The sequence below is a fragment of the Toxorhynchites rutilus genome, chromosome 1 (assembly GCF_029784135.1).
Source record: "Toxorhynchites rutilus septentrionalis strain SRP chromosome 1, ASM2978413v1, whole genome shotgun sequence".
Lineage (NCBI taxonomy): Eukaryota > Metazoa > Arthropoda > Insecta > Diptera > Culicidae > Toxorhynchites > Toxorhynchites rutilus.
The window spans coordinates 90,524,311-90,550,782 of NC_073744.1; the positions used below are offsets into that span (position 1 = coordinate 90,524,311).

General features: G+C 37.4%; 2 protein-coding genes across 7 annotated transcripts in view; one reads left to right on the top strand and one right to left on the bottom strand.

Annotated features, from left to right (window-relative positions):
• The window catches only part of LOC129768877 (uncharacterized), a 28,389-nt gene extending 3,749 nt beyond the window's left edge, over positions 1-24,640 (top strand). For 4 of the 6 annotated variants that reach the window (XM_055770818.1, XM_055770840.1, XM_055770825.1 and 1 more), the window contains 3 exons: positions 23,535-23,679; positions 23,742-24,100; positions 24,199-24,640. In XM_055770818.1, the coding sequence (XP_055626793.1) occupies positions 23,535-23,679; positions 23,742-24,100; positions 24,199-24,263 (569 nt within the window). In that variant the 3' untranslated portion in view covers positions 24,264-24,640. Of the gene's footprint in view, positions 1-9,408; positions 9,518-23,534; positions 23,680-23,741; positions 24,101-24,198 lie in introns of all 6 variants that reach the window. The other 2 variants (XM_055770854.1, XM_055770847.1) reach the window with 1 other exon arrangement.
• The window catches only part of LOC129768931 (uncharacterized), a 130,369-nt gene that overhangs the window by 27,564 nt on the left and 76,333 nt on the right, over positions 1-26,472 (bottom strand). The gene's annotated exons all lie outside the window — the stretch shown is intronic.

The window sequence follows — 26,472 nt, forward strand, 5'->3', positions numbered from 1 at the left end:
TCTCATCAGCTGTCGCACCGTATAGTGAAAAACGTCGGAAAACTCGAAAGTTAAATTTTCATTTTGCAATTTTCGACAATGGTTTTTTTTTTGTATTGGTGAAAGCAAGTTATTTTTTCGACACTGATGCCAGATAACATCATCGAAACAGGTATAAAAAGCAGTCAATAAAATGTAATTCCTGAGTCATGGCGTTTCATGTCATGAATAAAATTGTGTTAATATCAATACAATTATTATTTTTACGTTTAATGGGTCTATAATGTAAATTTTAGCAATTTTAAAATTGGCTAGGCAAATTGTATTTGCAATACAATTTGCCTAACCAATTTTAAAATTGGTTGGAGCACTGCCACGGCTGTCTATGCTTTCAAAAACAGCAAACGAAAAAGTATTACATTCAATCAAAATGTCCAACGAAGAGAAGGGTTAAGGCTCTCCAACGTGAATATGTGAAAACAATACGATCAACGAAGGAAAATATTAAGGAATTATCAACATCGAGTTACTATGCGGAAGAATAATACCAAAAGAGCCCCAATTTGCATGTGTTATAAATTCGGTCATGTTACGCTCGCGTATTATACTTCATATGCAGATGCACCTTCTATATATATTTATATTTGAAATTGTTCATCGGAACTGTTACGCCACAATAATTAAGGAACGTAAAATTATCTTTTCAATGTTTTTTTTCTCTAGTGTTTGAGTTAATTATTTTGCTTTGTCCTGTCTGGTTCTGTATTTTGTCTTTAAAATAAACTTTGCGTTGCCATAATACATGTAATAAAAACTAACCCACACCTTGGAGGATGAAACCACTGGGCTGCATCGAGCCACATCGAAGTGACAGCTAGAGTTCCGGTAAAACAATAGATGATCGACAAAGAAGAAACAGGGAGAGAGAGAAAGAGAGAAAGAGAGAGAGTTAGAGAGAGAAAAGAAAAAAGGAAGGCGATGAAGCGTACGACGGGGACTTGGACTTTGACTGCGAAACTAAACGGAAGCCAGAAAACGTTACGGAAAAAAAGGAGATTTATTTGAAGAAGCACAGGTTTGGAAATGTTTGTAGTATTTACATATGTATATCTTCGAAATTTCATGAAAGTAGGGAAACAGGGTTGAGAACTTATGAAAACATACGATGAGATTAGTAAAAATTAACAATTTTTGATTTCTCGATAATATCAAGAACGGGCGGCGACAAGCCAAGTAATGCGAAATTACAAAACGTGCGGACGTCAAAAGTGTTAACAATTTGTTCACGATTTGTTAGATAAGAATTGAGCCAGTTTAAGAGCCTTGGCTCCATTTTTTTGCAATTTAAAGAGTAGTAATGAAATGTCGATGCAGTCAAATGCTTTACTGGAGTCAGTGTAAAGAGTTTCTACGTGTTTGCCATTTTCCATTGCAATCAAAATAAAAGTCTCAAATGCCAACAGATTAGTTGCAGTCGAACGGCCTTTAAAGAAGACATGTTGTATACACATTATTCTATTCTTTACTGGTTGGAAGACTTTTTCGTTCACTATTGGCGATCTAACGTACAAATCTACACCTAGGCGGCGCTGCGGTGAAAGTGATGATGGTTTTAAATTTTGCCATGTGAGCTTATGGAAGGTTTGTAGCTTTTTCCATAAATTACAATGTTGTAATCATAAAAGATTATTTGATTGCGATGAGTTTGTAAGAAATTTAATTCTGCGCAATTTTATATATAACATGTTATTTATTTACCTCTTTCAGTAGTGAAAACTTTAAAAATGTTGACAATGGTTGATTTAAAGAAGGAAATTCGAGAGCACAATCAAACACAAGTAGAAAAATGCACGATTCCTGCATGTGAGAACTACCTAGGAAAGCCCGGAAGTAAAATATACGTGACTTGTTTTTGAGTTTTAGGTTATATTAGCATCATTTTCTTAATTCAAAAACAAAATCCAGATATCTCACCGATCGTTTACGTTTTGCGTTAGATCGCCAATTGACGAATTTACGCAAAGCTGAATCAGCTCATGCGACATCTACATTAGAACTCAGAACTACAAAAGTGAGGGTGTTTGTTTATTTTACGCACTGAAAAGCAAGATTCGGTGGTGATTATTCATTTTATTTCAATTTAGATTCATTTCAGCCATTGAATGTTGTCAGTATATGGTGAGAAAGTTGGAGTTTTGTATATTTACGATGGTTTCAACACGCGATTTGATCAAAGTCATAGATAATCTTCGAAAATGTTATGTTTGATAATGCATACCGGTTATTGATACTAGGGATAATTGCGATGAAATCGATATCATATCAAATTGGCTGATATCCTTGATTATGTAGGGGTCGATACGAGAAGGATTTGCAGTATTTTTAGCGCAAAACACTCTATTCATCGTTTACTTAGTTGAAAAAAATTAAAGTTGCAATACAAGACATTCCTCGTAATATTTATAGCACATTGTAAAATGATGATTTTCTAACCTTTTCAGCGTGGAAAGAATACATGAAACCGGGAAATTTGAAGTTAAATTCTGATTTGTCTAGAAAATTTGAACGAATTTCATACAAAAAAAAAACATCCTCATTTTACTCGCTGCGCCATCTGGTTGTAAATCCAACGTAAATTCGTCAATTGCTTCGAATAGTTTAGGAAAGCAAGAGATAATGGCAATTCCACGATAATTACGTATGTCAGATATAGTGCCATTTCTCTAGGAATTCCAGTTTGTAATGATATATTGAAAATTCAATGTAAGGGATGAGTTCTTCAGCCAGGTGCTATTCCGTCAAGTCCTGGCCCTTTCGTTCCGTCTAATTTCTTTAATGCAGTAGTCACGATCGCGATTTTCTTCGGAAAATGTGCTATATATTTCCTTGCTGAATTCAAAAAATTCACCAAATTTTCATCGAGATTCGATGAGAAGTTATTGACCTTTCTATTATACTCTTCGTGTGCACTTTTAATGGTAAAATTTAGTTCTTGGGAAATATTCTGATATTCCAGTAATTTTGATGACTTTTGTCTATTTTGTATTTTTCATGTGCTTTTTGTTTTCATTGCTTTAAATTTCTTATTTGAGCATTGAACCAATAGAATATTTGCTGGTATTGTGTATTTTGCTGATATTATGTTATTCAGAATTCTGTAATACAGATAAGTTGACATCTCCTCCGCTGTTTGATAAAGTTTAACATTCTATGACTTGTAAGCTACATTTGATTCCTTCAAAGTTCGTCTTGTTGTATTCCAGTACCTCCCCATACTCCATCCCGATGGGCAATTGTCTGTTTTGTATATAGCAGGGATAACCAATCGGTAGTCCGCGGTCTACCGGTCGCCGGCGTAGGTATACTTATGTGCCCGCCAGCTGGTCTAGGATAGTGTTCCCTCCAAAATTAGTTTTAAGAGTAGATATATCTTCATTAAAGTTTCATTTTTTATATATATTTTTTTCAGATTGTTAGTTATTTTATATTTATACATCCAGTTGTTCGACCATAATAAAACAAAAAAATTGTCACTTGAAACATTTTCTACAATTTTTTCTCCATTTGCTAAATGACCATTTGAAAATGCTAGACACATCCGGCATAAGGTTTACGAAATCGAGAAAAAATAAATTTTTGGAGAGAACTGCGAATGCGAGTTTTAATGAAATATTGTAAATTTTTTTTCAAAAGATGAGATGACTAATGTGAATTAATTGTGCTAATTTTTTTCAAGGAATATAGTCATGGATAGAACAACAGAGATGAATAGAAACTAAAAATTTCTAAAATTCCATATTGGGCCCCATACTGGAGTCTAGTTGAACAGAATTTACGACTGTTTCACAGTCGGGTGAAAGCTGTCTGCATAATTTTTCGGGCTGTTTGATTTGATTGTTGCATTCCTAATATTTTGCCTTGGAAACATTTCGAAATATGCAATTCCCAACACATGACGTTCGAGAAATAATTCGATTCGATAAGATTAACGTAACAAGTAATAAACGTATTTTGACATAAACATAAGGAACTGTGATTAAATTTTCCGTTTAGAATGAAAATTCCCTAATAGAGTATCAAGTTTTCTGCATAGAATATTGAACTTTTTTTTAATGTTAAGGATTTTCTATTACAATTATGATTTTTCACGTAGAACTACGTCTTTCATTAAGGGTGTCAAATCAGAAAACAGGTCACGTTTTTATGAAATAAAGTTAACGTTAATAACTATTTTTGCCGCGAACGGATTTTGACGATTTACATACTAAACGAATCGGAAGTTCCGTAAGATTTGTTTAATATGCCATACATTAGAATCCCCTTGTTAATAAATGGTTAAAATTCATGAAAACTTTAAGTGTTTCTATTTTCCCATACATTTGTTCTGTCCATTTGAGTGCTTTCACGAACAGAGCAATCAATAACGAGCAACTTATCGACGACCAACGGAGGGGAAATCGTAGGATTTAAAGTCTCCGTGAACAAAGGAAAAGAAGAAGAATGAAGGGGAATACTTGCTTAGAGTATAAACAGTGGATCTCGCTGAGGCAAACTTTCATTCGGCATCGGACTGTTGAGTAATCCAGTTCACTTTGCTTTCGCTGCGCTTCGATCTAAGATTGGACCCCACCAGTGGTAATCCAGCTTGGAAATCGTCGTTTAATTTTTCTGTTCGTTTTTCGCGTTATTCGTATCGTGTGTTCTTCTTTCCGACGCTTCGCGTAGTGTGCGATAAGCAAAAAGAAGAGGAAGGCAGGCTCGAGCCCTGCAAAAAACGAACGCATTGCCAGGGACAATAAAATTTCGAGGTAAGCGTCATCTAATGATGCACGCGGTGTTAGTGCAGTGAAAAGCGCTCGCACTGAACCGAGCCTTCGCGAATGTGACACCGCACCGAACAACAACGAAGTAGGCGATTTCGGTGCGTCGGTCGAAAATGTTAACGCCCATGCAGCAACCAAAATCAAGCTCAATCCGCTGGTGGTGAAGGCAGTCGCTCTTGACAAACTCATCAACGAATTCGCATCGATGGGTGTTACAGCAGAGTACAAGCTGTGTGTCATAATTCGGTCTTTTTCCAAGCAGTTAACATTGTTTATTTTCCGTCTTCATAAGGGCATCGTTTGTGCCTTTGAGAATGCATCAATGCATTAAACTGACGTTAGCAGCGAAGCAGACGTTAAAATTGTTCACCAAAAAATTATTTGAGAATACTAAGCATCTTGAATATCTTACTGGAATGTTATAAGTTATATGGGTTCGCGTGCCAGTCGTAAAACTGCCTTCAACTAGGATTGCATTTGCGCTAATATTGATCATAATGAAGCATTGCTACTGTTTTCGAGGTTGTTATTAACAAAAAAAAAGTTAATAACAACCATCAAGAAAAGTAAATGTTCTGGAATTTTGTATGTGATTAGGTTTTGCTTGCCAGTAGCAAAACTTCCTCCACTAAGGGAGACAGCTGCGCTTATCTCGAGCATAAGAATGTAATGCAACTCTTTTCGAGGCCAGTAATATTAACAGAAGCGTTTCTTTTGAGAATAGCGCAAAATGATGAGAAATGTTTATATTGCTAGTAGTTTCAAGCCACCAATGTACGGCTCTGTATGCATGCTATGGTGAACGCTTGTCTGGCGCTTGGTTTACGCTTAGTTTGTACGAACGATATCTAGAGGTGCGATTCCTTTGAGGCAATACTAAATAACATGTAGCATGATATTTGATACTTGCAAGTGTTGTCATTGTTGTTGTTTACATGCGGTGCCAAAGATATATTGATGTAGTTATGAGATATGGAATAATGGTGCTGGTGCAACATGTATATAATCGACTGTAGCCGAGTCTATGTCAATTTCCCCCCTTACCCTTTCAAATTTATTTATTGCTATAGAATTTCAGTACTTCTACCAAAACTCGACATTATAATATCAGCTTATCTTCAGACACAATTCTCGTGCAAGATTTGTCCGTTACATGGAATGAATGTTGGATACAGGAAATATTATAGAATAAAGACAGCCCTAAATCGGGTAATTCCTGCTCTTATCAACACATTCGACGATCCATTTATATTTATATAGATAGAAGAAGATATAGGAATGCGTTTTATCACATTAAAAAATCCATTTCCACTTTCGAGCGAAGATCAATTTCGTTAGCGCAAACATCAAAGAGACTAACAACGAATTTTCCCATTTTCCTTCAGAGTTTAATTGTCATGTTTGGATTCCAATTTTTTTTCCATTTGCTTGATTAGTTCTCGAGTTATGCAGAAATTTGTGTTTCATTTCAATGGCAGACCCCCTCAGAGAGAGGGGAGGAGTGTCTATTCACCATAGAAACGATTCGTGTCCCCTAAAATCTTCGCATACCAAATTTGGCTCCATTTGCTTGATTAGTTTTCAAGTTATGCAGAATTTTGTGTTTTATTTGTATGGCAGCTCCCCCTTTAGAGGGAGGCGTGGAGTGTCTAACCATCTTAAAAACATTTATTGCACCCTAAAACCTCCACAGGCTGAATTTGGTTTCATTTGCTTGATTAATTCTCGAGTAATGCAGAAATTTGTGTTTCATTTGTAGGGATGCGGGAGGGAACCACCACAAATCAAATTAAACGAAACAAAAGAGACGAAACTGGATAAAAATCTCACGCACGAAGCTCATGACATCTTTTGAAACAGTTTTAACGAAGTGGCAAATAAAAAAGATAGTCAGTTTCCATTAAAAAATGGGTGGGTTATATCTATGATATAACCGCAAGGTTGACGTGGGACTACCTTAGCTTAGCAATCATTTGTTTGTATTGATTTTATTTTTGATTGAATGAAACAATTTTCGAATTCGATTGAATTTAATATATTTGCTTTGTGAGTAAAAAGATTGTATGATGCCAAGTGAGGTCAATTCATGCACGTGGATAGATTATGTTCTTCGTTACAAGTAAATTTAATGACAGTCCATTTACGTTTGGTATGATGACATCTTGGTTTTTGAAGTCTGTGTTAGACAAACGCATTTCAGTTGGAACAAAAATGCCCCGATTTGCATGTATTTGCAATTCCGAGTTCCCCAGACACATTCGTTTAGAAGTCTGTAATAGGTAAACACATTTCAGCCGGAATAAAAATGCCCCCGAATTGCATGTAGTTGTAATGCCAATTTCCCCACGCTCCTTGGATTCGAAGTCTGTGTTAGAGAAACAAATTTCAGCCGGAAGAAAAATCCATCCGACCTGCATGAATTTGCAATGCCAATTTCCCCAGATACCTTGGTTCTGAGGTTTGTGTTGGGGGAACACATTTCAACCGGAACAAAAATGCCCCCGACTTGCATATATTTGCAATACCAATTTCCCCACGCTCCATGGATTCGAAGTCTGTGTTAGGGAAACACATTTCAGTCGGAATAAAAATGCCCCCGACTTGCATGTATTTGCAATGCCAATTTCCGCACGCTCCATGGATTTGAAGTCTGTGTTAGGGAAACAAATTTCAGTCGGAACAAAAATACCCCCGACTTTCATGTATCTGCAAAGTGGATTCCCCCAGGCACATTGATTTTGAAGTGCGTGCTAGGGAAACACAGCTCGGTTGGAACAAAAATACCCTCTACTTGCATGTGTATTTGATAAGCGGATTCCCACAGGTACATTGATTTTGAAGTATGTATTCGGGAAACCGTAAATTGGGCCAATCAAAACTTGGCAGTTAGGGCGTTTAGATAACGCTTGACATTTCACAGTTATTCAATTGTGATAGAGTAGAAATATTCCGTATCAATTGATGCAAACATCTTTCCGATCCAGTAAGAAATGTTCGAGTTATAAGCATTTGGAATTTTTCATTTTTCCTGCATGTTCTGTGTTTAGGTTTTCATTTTACCCCCCATATACTCCGGTTAGACGTAGTCCCACGTCAAAAAAAATGGGTAGGTTATATCTATGATATAACCGCAAGGTTGACGTGGGACTACCTCAGCTCAGCAATCATTTGTTGTATTGTATTGGATATATTGGATTATTGGATTGGATTGGATATATTGTATTGGATAAATTTTCGATTGACTGAAACAATTTCCGAATTCAATTGAATTGAATATATTTTCTTTGTGAGTAAAATGACTGTAAAATACCATGTGAGGTCAATTCATTCATTGTGATAGATTATGTTCTTCGTTACAAGGAAATTTAATGACAGTCATTTTACGTTTAGCATGATACCCAGGACAAAATATGTGAGCGGAAGAATTATCAAACGATTATTGTATTTTACATTTCCCTCTGAAGTTTGCATCTCTCAAGTGTACGAACTTCTCCAACCGCAAATTTGCTTGATTTGATGAACTTCAGGCACTCAGTTTCGATTTTGACATGCACGTCGAACGCATATTGTGTAATCAATAGGCGTTATCGCACGAATAGGTATCAACATTTTGCCTAATTATCGAATGGTATGCGTAGAAATTCAGTGAGCGAAGATATGAAGGCATATCCTTCAATGTAATCTTGAATAACCGAGCCAAAGCGTTGTGTTCGTACCCACTTTTGTAATCCGTGTTAGGAAAACACTTTTCGGAGTGCTAAAAAAACATGCGAGTGCAGAAGTACCTCCGGCTTACATGAATCAACAACTTCAACTTCTACTTTTTATACTATAGAGGCTTTAAACTTGAAAGTTCATTCGTCTATAGTGTCTGCACGATTTTCCCAGGTTCCTATGTTTGGGAGACCGTTTTAAGGAAATATATTCTAGTCTGCACAAAGGCAAGCGAGGACAAAAGTACTCGCAGTTTACATTTATTTGCAAACCCTATTTCCCCAGACACCTTGATTCTGAAGTCTGTGTAAGGGAAACACATTTCAGCCGGAACAAGAATGCCCCCGACTTACATGTATTTGCAATGGCTCCTTGGCTCCTTGGATTTAAAGTCTGTGTTAGGGGAACACATTTCAGTCGGAACAAACCTCCGACCTGCATGAATTGCAATGCCAATTTCCCCAGACACCTTGGTTCTGAAGTATGTTGGGGAAACACGAAAGGCGATTTTGGTAGTCTTGCGGACAACCAACAATTCCACGATAATACTCAGGGCGTGACTCGAGAATCGCACCCTGGAATGGTAGCGATGAAGAGGAGACTACGGCATATAGTTTGGTGGCCAAGGATGGGTTTTTAAATTGAATCTTTTGTAAGAAAATGCAAATCTTGCACTCTCGTGTCAGCTCCTGATCATCCAGAGCCACTGAAGCGTACTGAGGTGCCCCTACATCCTTGGACCCACATTTCAGCAGACTTTCTCGGACCATTGCCAAGCGGTCACAACCTGCTCGTTCTCATAGACTATCACAGTTGGTTCACCGAAATCATAATCATGAAACAGATTACGGCCACGTTGACTGTGAGAGCATGAAACGTTTTGTCGTTTCAGGATTCCGGAATCGTTAAGAACAGATAATGGCCCCCAATTCATCAGCGAAGAGCTACAACAATTCTGCAATCAGTTCGGAATAGAACATAGAAGGATAACAGGCAAATGGGTAAGTTGAGCGCATCAATCGAGCAATAGGCAAAAAGCTCATGATAAGCCAAGAAACAGAAGGATCAGACTGGGAATGGGACTTGGAAATGTTCTTTCTGATGCATAACTCTACTCCACATTCAACTACTGGGGTTGCACCATCGGCCTTAATTTTCGGGCGGGTTTTGCGAGACAAACTTCCTGGATTGATGATGAAGAAAGGTGATACGATTGAGGAGATCAGCGATCGTGATCGCATAAATAAACAAAAAGGAGCAGGGTATACAAATGAGAAAAGAAAAGTTCAATCTAGTGATTTATCAATTGGTTACACTGTTCTCGCAAAACGGAAAACAATCTGTCAACTCCATTCAGTCCAGAAGAGTTGACGATACTGGAGAAAAGGGGTTCGCATGTAGTATTGAAATCAAAAGACTGATCGATTAATACACAAGAATACCTCCCATCTTATACCATGGACAGACATACAACTGTACTAGCGCTGTACGTGTACAGCGTTGTACAGGTACCACGATAGCATGACACACATACTTTGGTTGTACATTGTACCGCATGTCAGACTGACAAATAGAAGTTTGAATTTATTGCATTGTATTTTCACAAATATTTCAATGAAAAAGGTTTTTATTTAGCGTCTAAACTATCGAACACGACAAATATGTTTCCACTCTGAGTTATTAACTCAAGAGAAAGTCAATGAAAAGAATGTATACCAAATGTTTTGATTCGTTTTGTTCATGCTACCCACCACTAACCATCTATGGCGCTGCGCACAGTGCAACTGTAGCCATGTACAGCGGTAAAATAGGTCGGTACAGGTACAGCGATTGTACCGAGTTGCTTGCATGGTTCTAGCGCTGTACATGGTGACAGACATACAATTTTCGAAGTACAACGCAAGTACAGCTGTATGTCTGTCATAAGTATTAAAAAGCTTTTCACGAACGGTCTGGAAGGCGCCACCTCATCACAGTATAATCAAGAGGAACTTGAAACGAGATCTGAAACTCAAGTAATCATCAACGAGGATCAAACGACGAAAGAACCAGCGGAACGACTTCATCGCATCACTAAGCCACCAGATTACGAGATTAATCAAATAATTGACGTTGAACAAATGGAATGTAGTGTCGAATAAATATATATCACAAGCTGACCCAGCAAACTTTGTCCCGGCCAAAATTTATTTTTCGTTATCACATCCACGTTTTCTTACTTAGCGCACGTTCATGGGTCCAATCGCAGAATTGTTCATTGATTGATCTTCTAGTCTACCTTTTAATTATTTTTTTTGAATTTATAAAATTTCAGTACTTCCACTAAAACTAGACATTATAATATAAAATTATTTTCAGACACAATTCTCGTGTAAGATTTTTCATCCACTTGCATAACATGTTTCTCCGTTACATGGAATAAATGTTTGATACAGAAAATATGATAGAATGAAGACAGACCTAAATCGGACAATTCCTTTCTCGAGTTTTGCTCTTATCGACAAATTCGGCGATCCATTTTTTTATATAGATAGAAGACGATATAGAAATGCGTTCTATCACATTAAAATCTATTTCCACTTTCGAACGAAGATCAATTCCGTTACCACCATAGAATCATTTATTGTTCCCTAAAACCTCCACATGCCAAATTTCGTTTCATTTGCTTGATTAATTCTCGAGTAATGTAGAAATTTGTGTTTCATTGGTATGGCAGCCCCCCTTAGAGAGGGGGAGGGGTCTCGAACTATCATGAAAACCTTCCCCGTCCCCAAAAACCCCTACATAACAATTTTCGTATCGATCGGTTCAGTAGTTTCCGAGTCCATAAGAATCAGACAGACAGACACAAATTCATTTTTATATATATATATATATATATATATATATATATATTTATATATATATATATATATATATATATATATATATATATATATATATATATATATATATATATATATATATATATAGAACACATATACACATATATAGATAGATAGATAGAACACATATACACATATACACATATACTTCATGGTGATAATAAAGAACCGTTAGTTGTATTCATACCCAAGGCGCCTAGAAGTATATCCTAAGGTGGGCCAACTTGCTAAAACCACTCCTCAGCCATATTGTATGTCTACTGTGTTTTGTTTGTGAACAAAACACAATACGTTTGGGTCCAAGCTCGCTCGTGATCAGTCTGTGTCTTTCACGCTTCAAGCAAATAATTCCCCTTCTGCTTTCTTCCGTACTGTTTTCATATACTGCTCCCCTAACCAACTTAGTGACGAAACGGCCTCACCTTAGGATATACTTCTAGGCGCCTTGTTCATACTGACAGAGAGTGTAGACGCATTCCGAAGTACATCCGAAAACGGTACATTAGGCTAAGGTTACTTTGGATAGGAGTACGCACGAAAATTTGATTGTACGAATAGAAACAAACAATTTTGTTCGATAGAAGCTGACGAATACGAACGAAGCAAGGGGGAAGCAATGTAACCACACCAACACAACTCAATGTGGTTGTTTAGCTTCACTATTGCATACAATTCGTACGACCACTTTTCTGCATCCAGTGTCACCGCCGCCTTATACTTATGACAGACATACAGCTGTACTTGCGTTGTACTTCGAAAATTGTATGTCTGTCACCATGTACAGCGCTAGAACCATGCAAGCAACTCGGTACAATCGCTGTACCTGTACCGACCTGTTTTACCGCTGTACATAGCTACAGTTGTACTGTGCGCAGCGCCATAGACGGTTAGTGGTGGGTAGCATGAACAAGCAGAATCAAATCACTTGATAAACGTTCTTTTCATTGACTTTCTTTTAAGTTAATAACTCAGATTGGAAACTTTTTTGTTGTGTTTGATAGTTTAGACACTAAATAAAAACCTTTTTCATTGAAATATGTGGTGGAAATTGGAAAAATATCTGATTGTCAGTTTGACATACGGTACAATGTACAACCAAAGTATGTCTGTCATGGTACGATGGTACCTGTACAACGCTGTACACGTACAACGCAAGTACAGCTGTATGTCTGTCCCTGGTATTAGGCTAAGGCGGCGGTGACTGGATGCAGAAAAGTGGTCGTACGAATTGTATGCAATAGTGAAGCTAAACAACCACATTGAGTTGTATTGGTGTGGTTACATTGCTTCCCCCTTGCTTCGTTCTATTCGTACAATCAAATTTTCGTGCGTACTCCTATCCAAAGTAACCTTAGACGGCGGTGACACTGGATGCAGAAAAGTGGTCGTACGAATTGTATGCAATAGTGAAGCTAAACAACCACATTGAGTTGTATTGGTGTGGTTACATTGCTTCCCCCTTGCTTCGTTCGTATTCGTCAGCTTCTATCGAAAAAACAGGAAGTGGGTTATATCTATGGTATAACCGCAAGGGTGACGTAGGACTAGCGTTGATTTAGAGATCATTTGTTTGAAGTTGAATCTAAATCCATCCTGAATGAATGGATAAATAAATATTTGGGTGACTTCAAAAACGAGAGCGTTACGTTGGAGGCTCAAGGTTTTTCATGTTATGCATCCAATATTGGATACGAAAATTTTCTACTTATGGGGAAGAATAATTTTCAGAATCTTTCCTGTTAATTGCGATTGATTGAAAAATCACAAAACCAAATGTATTTGATTGCAGTGTTATATGGATAGAAAACATTAGAATAAACTATTTCGCTTCAATGTATTTTTCAATTCCCAGGGGAACTGGCAGAGTATTTTTCAGCAACAATTAATTCTTTTCAGATTTTCCTCGATACTCGAAACCCACCAGTGGTTAATACTAACTCGATAACCACCTGTTAGTAGCATTTGATTGAAAAATATTTGGTCGCAGTGTTACACGGATAGAAAACATTAAAATAAACTCTTTCACATGAATGTATTTTTCAATTCCCAGGGGAACTGGCAGATTATTTTTCAGCAATGATTAGTTCTTTCCAGCCCTCCAGTGGTTATTGCTAACTCGATAACCACCTGTTAATAGCACTTGATTGAAAAATATTTGGTCGCTGTGTTATATGGTTAGAAAACATTAAAATAAACTCTTTCGCATGAATGTATTTCTCAATTCCCAGGGAACTGGCAGATTATTTTTCAGCAATGATTAGATCTTTCCGGAATTTTCTCAATGCTGAATGGCGTCCAAACGAAAATATTCCTTTCAGTTTGGTCTGTAAAAAACTTTTCTGAACTCTTATCCATCAAATTTGGAGCCCTGAAAAGGGCAGTTCATTTTATGCTAAGCTAATAGCACACTCTCCTCGGATACAATGGGCCAGCTGGATGTCCTTGGGCATGATGTGACGTGTTTTGCATGGACAGCACACAAATTGTTATTTTCGAATAGGCCTCCTGCAGCATCATAACCGCGGAACTTTGGAAGCGCAAATCGGTTTTGAAGTCCTGAGCAATTCCACGAATCAAATGCTGCAAAGGTAGATGGCGGATCAGCAATTCGGTCGACTTCTGATAGCGACGAATTTCACGCAAAGTTCCCGGTCGATAGCGATGTGGTCACACTCCTCGCGGCTGGTGCACTTATCCGAGCTGCTTTCGTGGTGCCTTACCACCGAAAGACTAACGAGCTGTGTGCTTGGTCCCACACAAACGAGTCCTCACGGTGCGAGAGTAGAGTAAGAAATGAACGAAAGCAAAGGAAGCGTCATTTTATAAACCATAAAAGTATAAAATGTAAACCCCACCCTTATTATATTCGTAGCTTACTCTGAGAGAAAAACGAATAACATCGAAGTAATGGTGGTAATGGTATTGTATTATAGAGACTTTAAACTTTTTCAGTTCATTCGTCTCTAGCCTTGAGAAAGGCCCTTTGAAAACACTACTCTATTTTACTCCAGCGCTACCACCTCCGCCCTCTTGCCTTGAGAAAGGCACTCGATCCCTCGCCGTCCAGCCCGTCCAGCAACGATGTTGTCCAATCGGTGTCCACACAAAGAATGTGTCATCGAAGTAAGTATACAGTAAGCTTATATAATAAAGATGGTGGGGTTTACATTCTGGACATTTATGGCTTATAATAAGATGCTTCCTTTGCTTTCGTTCATTTCTTACTCTACTCTCGTACCGTGAGGACTCGTTTGTGTGGGACCAAGCACACAGCTCGTTAGTCTTTCGGTGGTAAGGCACCACGAAAGCAGCTCGGATAAGTGCACCAGCCGCGAGGAGTGTGACCACATCGCTATCGACCGGGAACTTTGCGTGAAATTCGTCGCTATCAGAAGTCGACCGAATTGCTGATCCGCCATCTACCTTTGCAGCATTTGATTCGTGGAATTGCTCAGGACTTCAAAACCGATTTGCGCTTTCAAAGTTCCGCGGTTATGACGCTGCAGGAGGCCTATTCGAAGATACCAATCTGTGTGCTATCCATGCAAAACGCGTCACATCATGCCCAAGGACATCCAGCTGGCCCATCGTATCCGTGGAGAGCGTGCTATATTAGCTTAGCATATAATCAACGGCCCTTTTCAGGGCTCCAAATTTGATGGATAAGAGTTCAGAAAAGTTTTTTGCAGGCCGAACTGAAATGAGCATTTAGCGAAAATCGTGGTGTCAATGATAATTCGATACCGATAGGGGCCATGGATATGGATTTGGTAATGAAGATTATGAAACACATGACATTATGTAGTGAATATTTCCCCATATCGAAGAAATCACTTTGATGAAACTGCATTATAAAATTATTTGTGTACGAATGCCGCAATCGATAGGCGACTCTAATTTGCGCTGGGTTATTTCCTCGGAGGACTCGATTCCTCCTTTGAGCAATAATAATCTCTTTCTGGCAAAACGAAGTGGTATGAATCACATTATTCGAAAGATAAAATGAAGATGTTTTCTGCCAATTTGCTTCGACCTCCAAACATCTCTTTCTCCCGTTTGTCGTTTTTGCGTTCGCTAATCCTTTCTCACAACACACATTTCTCACTTGAGAAATTGTTGAGTAAACATCGTTTGCCAGTGCGCGTAGAGCGGGAATTCCTCAAGATTCATTGCACCTCTAATAAATTGCCGAAAGACGTGGTCTTACATTGATCACACTTGATTGAAAAATCCAAAACGAAATGTATTTGGTCGCAGCATTATATGAGTAAGAAGCAAATGATTACTCGAATATTACATGATTTTGGCGATGTGAAAATTTTTCCGTTTTTCATATTATGCATCCAACATTGGATACGAAAATTATCTACTGATGGGGGAAAATAATAGAAGCTTTCCTGTCAATTGGGATTGATTGAAAAATCACAAAACCAAATGTATTTGGTTGCAGTGTTGTATGGATAGAAAACATTAAAATAAACTCTTTCGCATGAATGTATTTTTCAATTCCCAGGGGAACTGGTAGATTATTTTTCAGCAACGATGATAGCAACGAGGATTCCGCGCGTGTATATGTGTGTGTCGGCTGCTCCGATGTTTCAAGCGGAACCGTGGCATCACTCTCCTCCTGATGGATTCCCTTCTGGCCTAAGGTGTACAAACAGGCTCTTGGTAACACCGTTCATCAGCGCTTTCATGATAAACGAAGTGACCTTCATCACAACAGCGACAACATGCTCCAGTCGCTGTTCAATTATAACTGAGTGGGTTTACGAGCGGCGCTCGCTTATATACCGATTGGTGATTTCAATAGCCTATTTTGAAAGCAATTTTAAGGCTATTGAAACAAGTTTTTGGATGAAAAGGTAACAAGTATATGACGCGTAGACATTTTATCTTTCGAATGAAGTGTTCATCATACCATTTCGTTCAGTTGTTTAAGAGCTATTAACGCTCAAAATCTCGGTCTCCGGCGTAACGCTTTCGTTTTCGAAACATTGATTTTACACCCCGGTATAGAAATGAAAGACGTAGTCCTACGTCAAAAATTGTTTGTTTCTATTCGTACAATCAAATTTTCGTGCGTACTCCTATCCAAAGTAACCTTAGCCTTAGCCGTTCAACCGCTTTCCGTCTTCTTTAAAAACGTCTTTGTAGCGAGCATTCCACGATTATTCGATATTCATTGATTACAACATACCCAGCAAACATTAAATCGCATAACAAGCGTATATATAACATCATATGCCCTAAAATTTGGTTATATAATGCGCCTAACTGGTATATGCATGCAAAAGTGGAGGCCATATACACCCAGCAAACATTAAATCGTATAATTTTGCACGTGCCAAGTCTTACAAGAAATCCGAATAAATCATAATCGCATATAATATCAATCAAAGTATGTATCGTGTATATTTGAAATCGCATAAAATGTAAAAACTCGATTCCCAGCAAACATTAAATCGCATAACAAGCGTATATATAACATCATATGCCCTAAAATTTGGTTGGCATATAATGCGCCTAACTGGCATATGCATGCAAAAGTGGAGGCCATATACATACATGGCAAATGTTTACCGAATTTGTTTGGATGAATATGCAACTTTGACCGGCTATAATAGCGATTATGTTGGAATTGAATTGCGATCTAATATGAATATATTCATGAATTGTCAAAGCACCAAATACGACTTTTGCCATACTCATATACGATTTATTACAGACATAGAAAAAAAACAAATGGCGCAAAATATTTTCGTGAAATGTTTATTATAACCTCACGAATGGCCATTTTTAGAAATAATAATTGATTGATTGACTTATGTTGGGAGTGGAATATGAATGTTTAAAATGACACAGATTGATGTTTGGTGAAAACTGCTCCGATGTGGGTTCGAACTTCGGTCGTCTGGATTATCATCCACCAGCTATCTCGCGCGACTATCTGAAATTTAATTCAACAGCGGTTAAAACTTTTGAGTGCATCAGCATTTCATTGACATTTCAATATGATGTAATATGTTCTTTATTAGGATCTAATATGATTACTGTTTCATGATTTTCTTCAGTATGCAACACGATTTACTACAGTACTGAATCGATTTAAATTATACTCTTATACGACACATAAACTGCATCAGCGTTATATACGCATATGATGCGGATTAAATATATTTTACGACAATATACATCATAAAATTGATGTTTATTATACCGAATTGCGACTTAATTTGATAATGGTATATAAAATCTAGTTTTTACATTTTATGCGATTTCAAATATACACGATACATACTTTGATTGATATTAAATGCGATTCTGATTTATTCGGATTTCTTGTAAGACTTGGCACGTGCAAAATTATACGATTTAATGTTTGCTGGGTTTTATATACCATTATCAAATTAAGTCGCAATTCGGTATAATAAACATCAATTTTATGATGTACATTGTCGTAAAATATATTTAATCCGCATCATATGCGTATATTACGCTGATGCAGTTTGTGTGTCGTATAAGCGTATAATTTGTATCGATTTAGTACTGTAGTAAATCGTGTTGCATGCTGAAGAAAATCATGAAACAGTAAAATACGACGACGAGTAAAATATTAGATCCTAATAAAGAACATATTACATCATATTGGAATGTCAATGAAATGCTGATGGACTCGAAAGTTTTAATCGCTGTTGAATTAAATTTCAGATAGCCGCGCGAGATAGCTGGTGGATGATAATCCAGACGACCGGAGTTCGAACCCACATCGGAGCAGTTTTCACCAAACATCAATCTGTGCCATTTTAAACATTCATTTTCCACTCCCAACTCAAGTCAATCAAACAATTATTATTTCTACAAACATAAATACTCATATATAAAAATGGCGATTGGTGAGGCTATAATAAACATTTCACGAAAATATTTTGCGCCATTTGTTTTTTTTTCTATGTCTGTAATAAATCGTATATGAGTATGGCAAAAGTCGGATTTGGTGCTTTGACAATTCATGAATATATTCATATTAGATCGCAATTCAATTCCAACATAATCGGTATTATAGTCGGTCAAAGTTGCATATTCATCCAAACAAATTCGGTAAACATTTGCCATGTATGTATATGGCCTCCACTTTTGCATGCATATGCCAGTTAGGCGCATTATATGCCAACCAAATTTTGATGTATATGATGTTATATATACGCTTGTTATGCGATTTAATGTTTGCTGGGCATACATGGCAAATGCTTACCGAATTTGTTTGGATGAATATGCAACTTTGACCGGCTATAATAGCGATACTTCTTGTAAGACTTGGCACGTGCAAAATTATACGATTTCATGTTTGCTGGGTATATAATAACTAATAACTGGATTCCTTACAATTCCTTACGAGTCACGCTTTTAACGAACCCCTAACAAGTAAATGCCATAATGTTGTTGTTCATGTTTCAAAAACTTCATGTTGTTCAAAACTTCAATTCGCCATGATCTATACTGTCATATATCAAATTAAGTCGCAATTCGATCTGCTGCATTTCAACCGTAATATTTGTATAAAAGTATAAAATATAAATCAAAGGATACATCATGCGCATGCGCATTTCAACCGTAATATTTGTATAAAAGTATAAAATATAAATCAAAGGATACATCATGCGCATCTCTATCGCATTGGGCTCGCAGCAAACAATCTTTGTGATTGTGGCGATGGCTACCACGACATCGAGCATGTTGTCTGGTCGTGTATCCGGTTCCATGCTACTCGCTCTCAGCTCTCTAGAGCACTGAGAGCACAAGGCAGACAATCGGATATCCCCGTCCAGGATATCTTAGGTAGCCGGGATCCTGATCTTCTGCTTCATCTATACCTGTTCCTCAGAAACGCCGATGTCAACGTTTAATGATGTTTTTTTTGCATTTCAACCGTAATATTTGTATAAAAGTATAAAATATAAATCAAAGGATACATCATGCGCATCTCTATCGCATTGGGCTCGCAGCAAACAATCTTTGTGATTGTGGCGATGGCTACCACGACATCGAGCATGTTGTCTGGTCGTGTATCCGGTTCCATGCTACTCGCTCTCAGCTCTCTAGAGCACTGAGAGCACAAGGCAGACAATCGGATATCCCCGTCCAGGATATCTTAGGTAGCCGGGATCCTGATCTTCTGCTTCATCTATACCTGTTCCTCAGAAACGCCGATGTCAACGTTTAATGATGTTTCCTTCGTTGTGTCCCCGTTTAATATCCCTCCTATCCGATCGATAAACTTTTACTTAGTCGCGGCAATACATACACACACTCTTTACAGATGCATGGGCCGAAGGTTGTGCAGTCCACTGATTATTCAACAAGAACCAAAGGTTGTACCGCTCATGACAACTCTACACGAGCTGATGATTGCGCCGGCTAGTGACCATTCTATCCTGGATTCCTCGAGTCGAGAAAGACGCACCACGCTAGATATGGGGTACAGACTAGGGGGGCGTTGCTGATTAATGGTCAGCTGCATCCCAATAGGAAGTGTCCCGTGTCGGGCACACATACAGAGCATCGAAGACTGCGACATACCAATTATGAGAACACTTGTAATACTAACCTCGAGTCAACCGCGAGTAATCGGTTACATATTACTAACATAGTCTAAGCAAACATTGTCAAAATATTGAACTCCCGGCCCCGTTAGGCTGACGCCATATGAGCCTTAATAAAATATATATTTTGGATAAAAAAACAGGAAGTGGGTTATATCTATGGTATAACCGCAAGGGTGACGTAGGACTATCGTTGATTTAGAGATCATTTGTTTGAAGTTGAATCTAAATCCATTCTGAATGAATGAATAAATGAATATTTGGGGGACTTCGAAAACGAGAGCGTTACGTTGGAGGCACAAGGTTTTATGCATCCAATATAGGATACGAAAAACCTTGTTCTGAAGAATAATCTTCAGAAGCTTTTCGGCTAACTGTACTTGATTGACAAATCACAAACCCAAATGTATTATATGGATATTTTATGGATAGAAAACATTAAAATAAACTCTTTCGCTTGAATGTAATTTTCAATTCCAAGGGGAACTGGCAGATTATTTTCCAGCAACGATTAGATATTTCCACATTTTCCTCGATACTGGAAGCCCACCAGTAGTTAATACTAACTCGATAACCAGCTGTTAATAGCACTTGATTGAAAAATATTTGGTCTCAGTGTTACATGGATAGAAAACATTAAAATAAACTCTTTCACATGAATGTATTTTTAAATTCCCAGAGGAACTTGCAGATTATTTTCCAGCAATGATTAGATCTTTCCGGAACTTTCTCGATGCTGAATGACATCCAAACGGAAAGAATTCCGCGCGTGTATGTGTCGATCCTTCGCCGTCCACCTCGTCCAGCACGTTAGGCAACGATGTTGTCTTGTCGATGTCCTCACGAAAAATGAATGCGTCTCACCACCAGAATATCGCTTAAGTATGTTTTGTGTGTGTGATTGAGTCGAGAGGTGTGGTTTACGATGGCAATTTGGAAGGCAATCTAGAGGGGAATGAACTCTCTGAGCTCGGAACTTTCGGCGACTGAGCAATAATCGATTGCGTGCGCATACAATATTGGATACGGAAATATCCTACTGATGGGGAAGAACAATCTTCAGAAGCTTTCCTGCTAATTAGACTTGGTTGAAAAATTACAAAATCAAATGTATTTGGTCGCTGTGTTATTTGGTTAGAAACATTAAAATAAACTCTTTCACATGAATGTATTTTTAAATTCCCAGAGGAACTGGCAGATTATATTCCAGAAATGATTAGATCTTTCCGGAACTTTCTCGATGCTGAATGGCATCCAAACGGAAAGAATTCCGCGCGTGTATGTGTGTGTGTGTAGCGATGTCTTCCCGGGGAACCGTTTGTGGCATCACTCTCCTCCTGATGGATTCCCTTCTGACCTAAGGTGCACAAACAGGCTCTTGGTGACACCGTTCATCCGCGCTTTCATGATAAACGAAGAGCTTCACCACAACAGCGACAACATGCTCCAATCGCTGTTCAATTAGAACTGAGTGGATTTCCGAGCGCCGCTCGCTTATATACCGATTGGTGATTTCAATAGCCTGTTTTGAGAACAATTTTAAGGCTATTGAAACAAGTTTTTGGATCAAAAAGTAACAAGTATATAACGCGTAGACATTTTATCTTTCGAATGAAGTGATTATCATACCATTTCGTTCAGTTGTTTAGGAGCTATTAACGCTCAAAATCTCGGTCTCCGGCGTAACGCTTTCGGTTTCGAAACTTTGATTTTACACCCCGGTATAGAAATGAAAGACGTAGTCCTACGTCAAAAAGGATACATCATGTGTATCCGAATTCGTAATGCTAAATCACAATTTTCTACATCATTGATCGATTAAGTCGTATATCGGTACACCGATTATCCTAGTATCGCGATATATGTAGACGATCTGTTTGTCTATGGCTTTCCAACAGCCCGTAATTATTGTCGTTCTGGCAGCACTACTTCCCGTCATTTTTCTTTTGTTCCGCAATCTTCATCATTCCGATAGAAACGCTTCGAGAAACGTGTTTTCTTCCATTTTGTATACTATAAATAAATGCTAATAAACGTATGTAACTCGCGGAGTGTACTATTTTATTGACCCACAAACAACATTATGCAGTATTATATACGCACATTCTATTCATTTTATATAGCATTGTCGGGTCAAACCGCATATCAGTGAAAGCATATCATGAAAAGTATCGCATATCCCCAGCAAACATTAAATCGTATAATTTTGCACGTGCCAAGTCTTACAAGAAATCCGAATAAATCATAATCGCATATAATATCAATCAAAGTATGTATCGTGTATATTTGAAATCGCATAAAATGTAAAAACTAGATTTTATATACCATTATCAAATTAAGTCGCAATTCGGTATAATAAACATCAATTTTATGATGTACATTGTCGTAAAATATATTTAATCCGCATCATATGCGTATATTACGCTGATGCAGTTTGTGTGTCGTATAAGCGTATAATTTTAATCGATTCAGTACTGTAGTAAATCGTGTTGCATGCTAAAGAAAATCATGAAACAGTAAATCATATTAGATCCTAATAATGAACGTATTACATCATATTGAAATGTCAATGAAATGCTGATGCACTCGAAAGTTTTAACCGCTGTTGAATTGAATTTCAGATAGCCGTGCGAGATAGCTGGTGGATGATAATCCAGACGACCGGAGTTCAAACCTACATCGGAGCAGTTTTCACCAAACATCAATCTGTGCCATTTTAAACATTCATATTCCACTCCCAACACAAGTCAATCGAACAATTATTATTTCTACAAACATAAATACTCATATATAAAAATGGCGATTCGTGAGGTTATAATAAACATTTCACAAAAATATGTTGCGCCATTTGTTTTTTTATGTCTGTAATAAATCGTATATGAATATGGCAAAAGTCGTATTGGGTGCTTTGACAATTCATGAATATATTCATATTATATCGCAATTCAATTTCAACATAATCGCTATTATAGCCGGTCAAAGTTGCATATTCATCCAAACTAATTCGGTAAGCATTTGCCATATATGTATATGACCTCCACTTTTTCATGCATATGCCATTTAGGCGTATTATATGCCAACCAAAATTTAGGGCATATGATGTTGTATATACGTTTGTCATGCGATTTAATGTTTGCTGGGTATATCCGGTCAAAGTTGCACATTCATCCAAACAAATTCGGTAAGCATTTGCCATGTATGTATATGGCCTCCACAAAATTTTAGGGCATATGATGTTATATATATACGCTTGTTATGCGATTTAATGTTTGCTGGGTCGTTATATACGGCTTAAAATAAAATATTGCATATACGTATATCGCCTCCACTTTTGCGTTTATATGCCAGTTATATGCATCATATATCATCCAAATGTGTCTTGGATATATGTATATCCCCTCCAATTATGTCTATTCATACGATTTAATGTTTGCCGGGTAGTCTGGATTGAAAATTATTATATAGAAATAAGCTTCTTATTATTCGCATAATTAACAATGATTCATGAAATCAAACAATATACTTTCTAGATGTGATCGATGAACCAGACAGCAGATGGGGCAATTCGGAATTATGTGAATATGTGATATTCACTCCGCTGTTCCATGCACTGTTCGGAGTGATATGGTTAGCGATATTTACAATGCACGGACATGGAGGTGGCAGTTTAGGGAGGTAAGAAGGGTTCTGAAGGTATTAGAAGGCCGAATAATCTTTTCTTTTATTTAATGTTATAGTGTCATTGATAGACCCTGGAGAATTGTGTTCCCCTCCCTCATATACTTCATTGTATTTGGTATCTCGGCGATTATATGTACCATTTGTGTTAGCGATGGAATGAACGAATTTTGTGATCAGTTTAGAAAAATCAACGTTCCAGGGGAAATTAGCTGTGCAAGAATGATAACATATTTTTCCCTGCATCAGTACAACGACTTGGTTTCACCGGATAAAAATTATTTTCTTGTTATTGTGTTCCCGTGGATTTGGATGACAACATACATATGTGGGGCTCTGATCATGATCTTACGCATCATACTGGTAACTGACTTTCAGCTCATCAGAGTGGCGATATCTATTGTGGAAAAAGACCAAAGTAAGACTGGATTCACCCTCCTTATTCTGTACCCCCAATTACGGGGGGAAATGTCTCAATAGACCGTCCTATTCATTACATGTTATGTTTTATTTCAGAATCGAAAAACGACAAAGGCAGTACAGATGAGGAAGATTCTACAACCATTGAACATGACGAATAAATTGTCATATGCATCAATCAATAAACAAACCGATCAATTTACAGAAATACTTTTTCGATCTTCTGAACATCTTTGTATTTTGTTGCTTCATTTAAATCGTTGTAGCAGATGTACCGTTTTGTCTCATATTCCAAACAGTCTCAAATTCCAAACACTTCCCTCTTAAATGTAAATTTACTGAACTTTTATGTTATAAATAATTGAATAATGATAATGACAACCCTGACATTTTTTGGAGTATAGGCTTCAATTTGACATCGCAGAGATGAACCAGCCTTCGGCTGAAAATCTTTTTAATAAAGAAAGAAACAAAATTGACATCATTTACAGGTATCAATACAGCCTATAGTTTATAATATTCAACATTTGTAAAAAAGTGACAGTCAAAACTAATGATAAAATGTTTGCGTTAGAAAATTCCGTAAAGAACAAGCATCGTTCATTCTTCAGTTTTTGCAGTTGTTTCAACTATTTTGTTTGCTGTTTTCATGTTAAGTACCAGAAAAGGTAAGAATCTAGTACAATAAATGGATGAAAAAAATAATATTCTATGCAGAAAATCTTCATTAAAATTAGTTTTGAAGTAGTGTTCGGAATATGAATCAAATTTCTACGTATGATTCAAATTCCGAACACTTCATTTTTAAATGTAAATATACTAAACTTTTATGTTTTAAATAATTGAATAATGAAAACCCTGTCACCCTGGCTTTATTTTTACATCATTTACAGGTAACTTTCAATAATAAGCATTTGTTAAAAAGTGACGGTCAAAACCAAAGATAAAATGTTGCGTTAGCAAATTCTGTAAAAAAACAACCATCGTTAATATTTCAGTTTTTGACGTAGGACTACGTCTTTCATTTCTATACCGGGGTGTAAAACCAAAGTTTCGAGAACGAAAGCGTTACGCTGGAGACCGAGATTTTGAGCGTTAATAGCTCTTAAACAACTGAACGAAATGGTATGATAAACACTTCATTTGAAAGATAAAATGTCTACGCGTCATATACTTGTTACTTTTTCATCCAAAAACTTGTTTCAATAGTCTTAAAATTGCTTTCAAAACAGGCTATTTAAATCACCAATCGGTATATAAGCGAGCGCTGCTCGTAAACCCCCTCAGTTATGATTGAACAGCGATTGGAGCATGTTGTCGCTGTGTTGTGAAGCTATTTTCGTTTATCATGAAAGCGCGGATGAACGGTGTCACCAAGAGCCTGTATGTGCACCTAAGGCCAGAAGGGAATCCATCAGGAGGAGAGTGATGCCACGGTTCCGCTTGAAACATCGGAGCAGCCGCCACACACACACACACACACATACACGCGTGGAATTCTCGTTGCTATCATCGTTGCTGAAAAATAATCTGCCAGTTCCCCTGGGAATTGAAAAATACATTCATGCGAAAGAGTTTATTTTAATGTTTTCTATCCATATAACACTGCAACCAAATACATTTGGTTTTGTTATTTTTCAATCAATCGCAATTAACAGGAAAGCTTCTGAATATTTTTTTCCCCATCAGTGGAAATTTTCGTATCCAATATTGGATGCATAACATGAAAAACGGAAAACGTTTCACATCGCGAAAATCAAGTCATTTTCGAGCGATTATTTGCTTTCTACTCATATAATGCTGCGACCAAATACATTTCGTTTTGGATTTTTTTAATTAAGTGCGATCAACGTAAGACCACGTCTTTCGGCAATTTATTAGAGGTGCAATGAATCTTTAGGAATTCTCGCTCTACGCGCACTGGCAAACAATGTTTACTCAACAATTTCTCAAACGAGAAATGGGTGTTGTGAGAAAGGATTAGCGAACGCGAAAACGACAAACGGGAGAAAGATACGTTTGGAGGTTGAAGGAAATTGGCAGAAAACTTCTTCATTCTATCATTCAAATAATGTGATTCATACCACATCGTTTTGCCAGAAAGAGATTATTAATGTTCAAAGGAGGAATCGAGTCCTCCGAGGAAATTACCCAGCGCAAATTAGAGTCAACTATCGATTGCGGCATTCGTACACAAATAATTTTATAATGCAGTTTCACCAAAGTGATTTCTTCGGATATATTCACTACATCATGTCATGTATTTCATATTCTTCATTAAGAAATCCATATCCATGGCACCTATCGGTAACGAATTATTATCGAAACCACGATTTTCGCTAAATGCTCCTTTCAGTTCAGCCTGTAAAA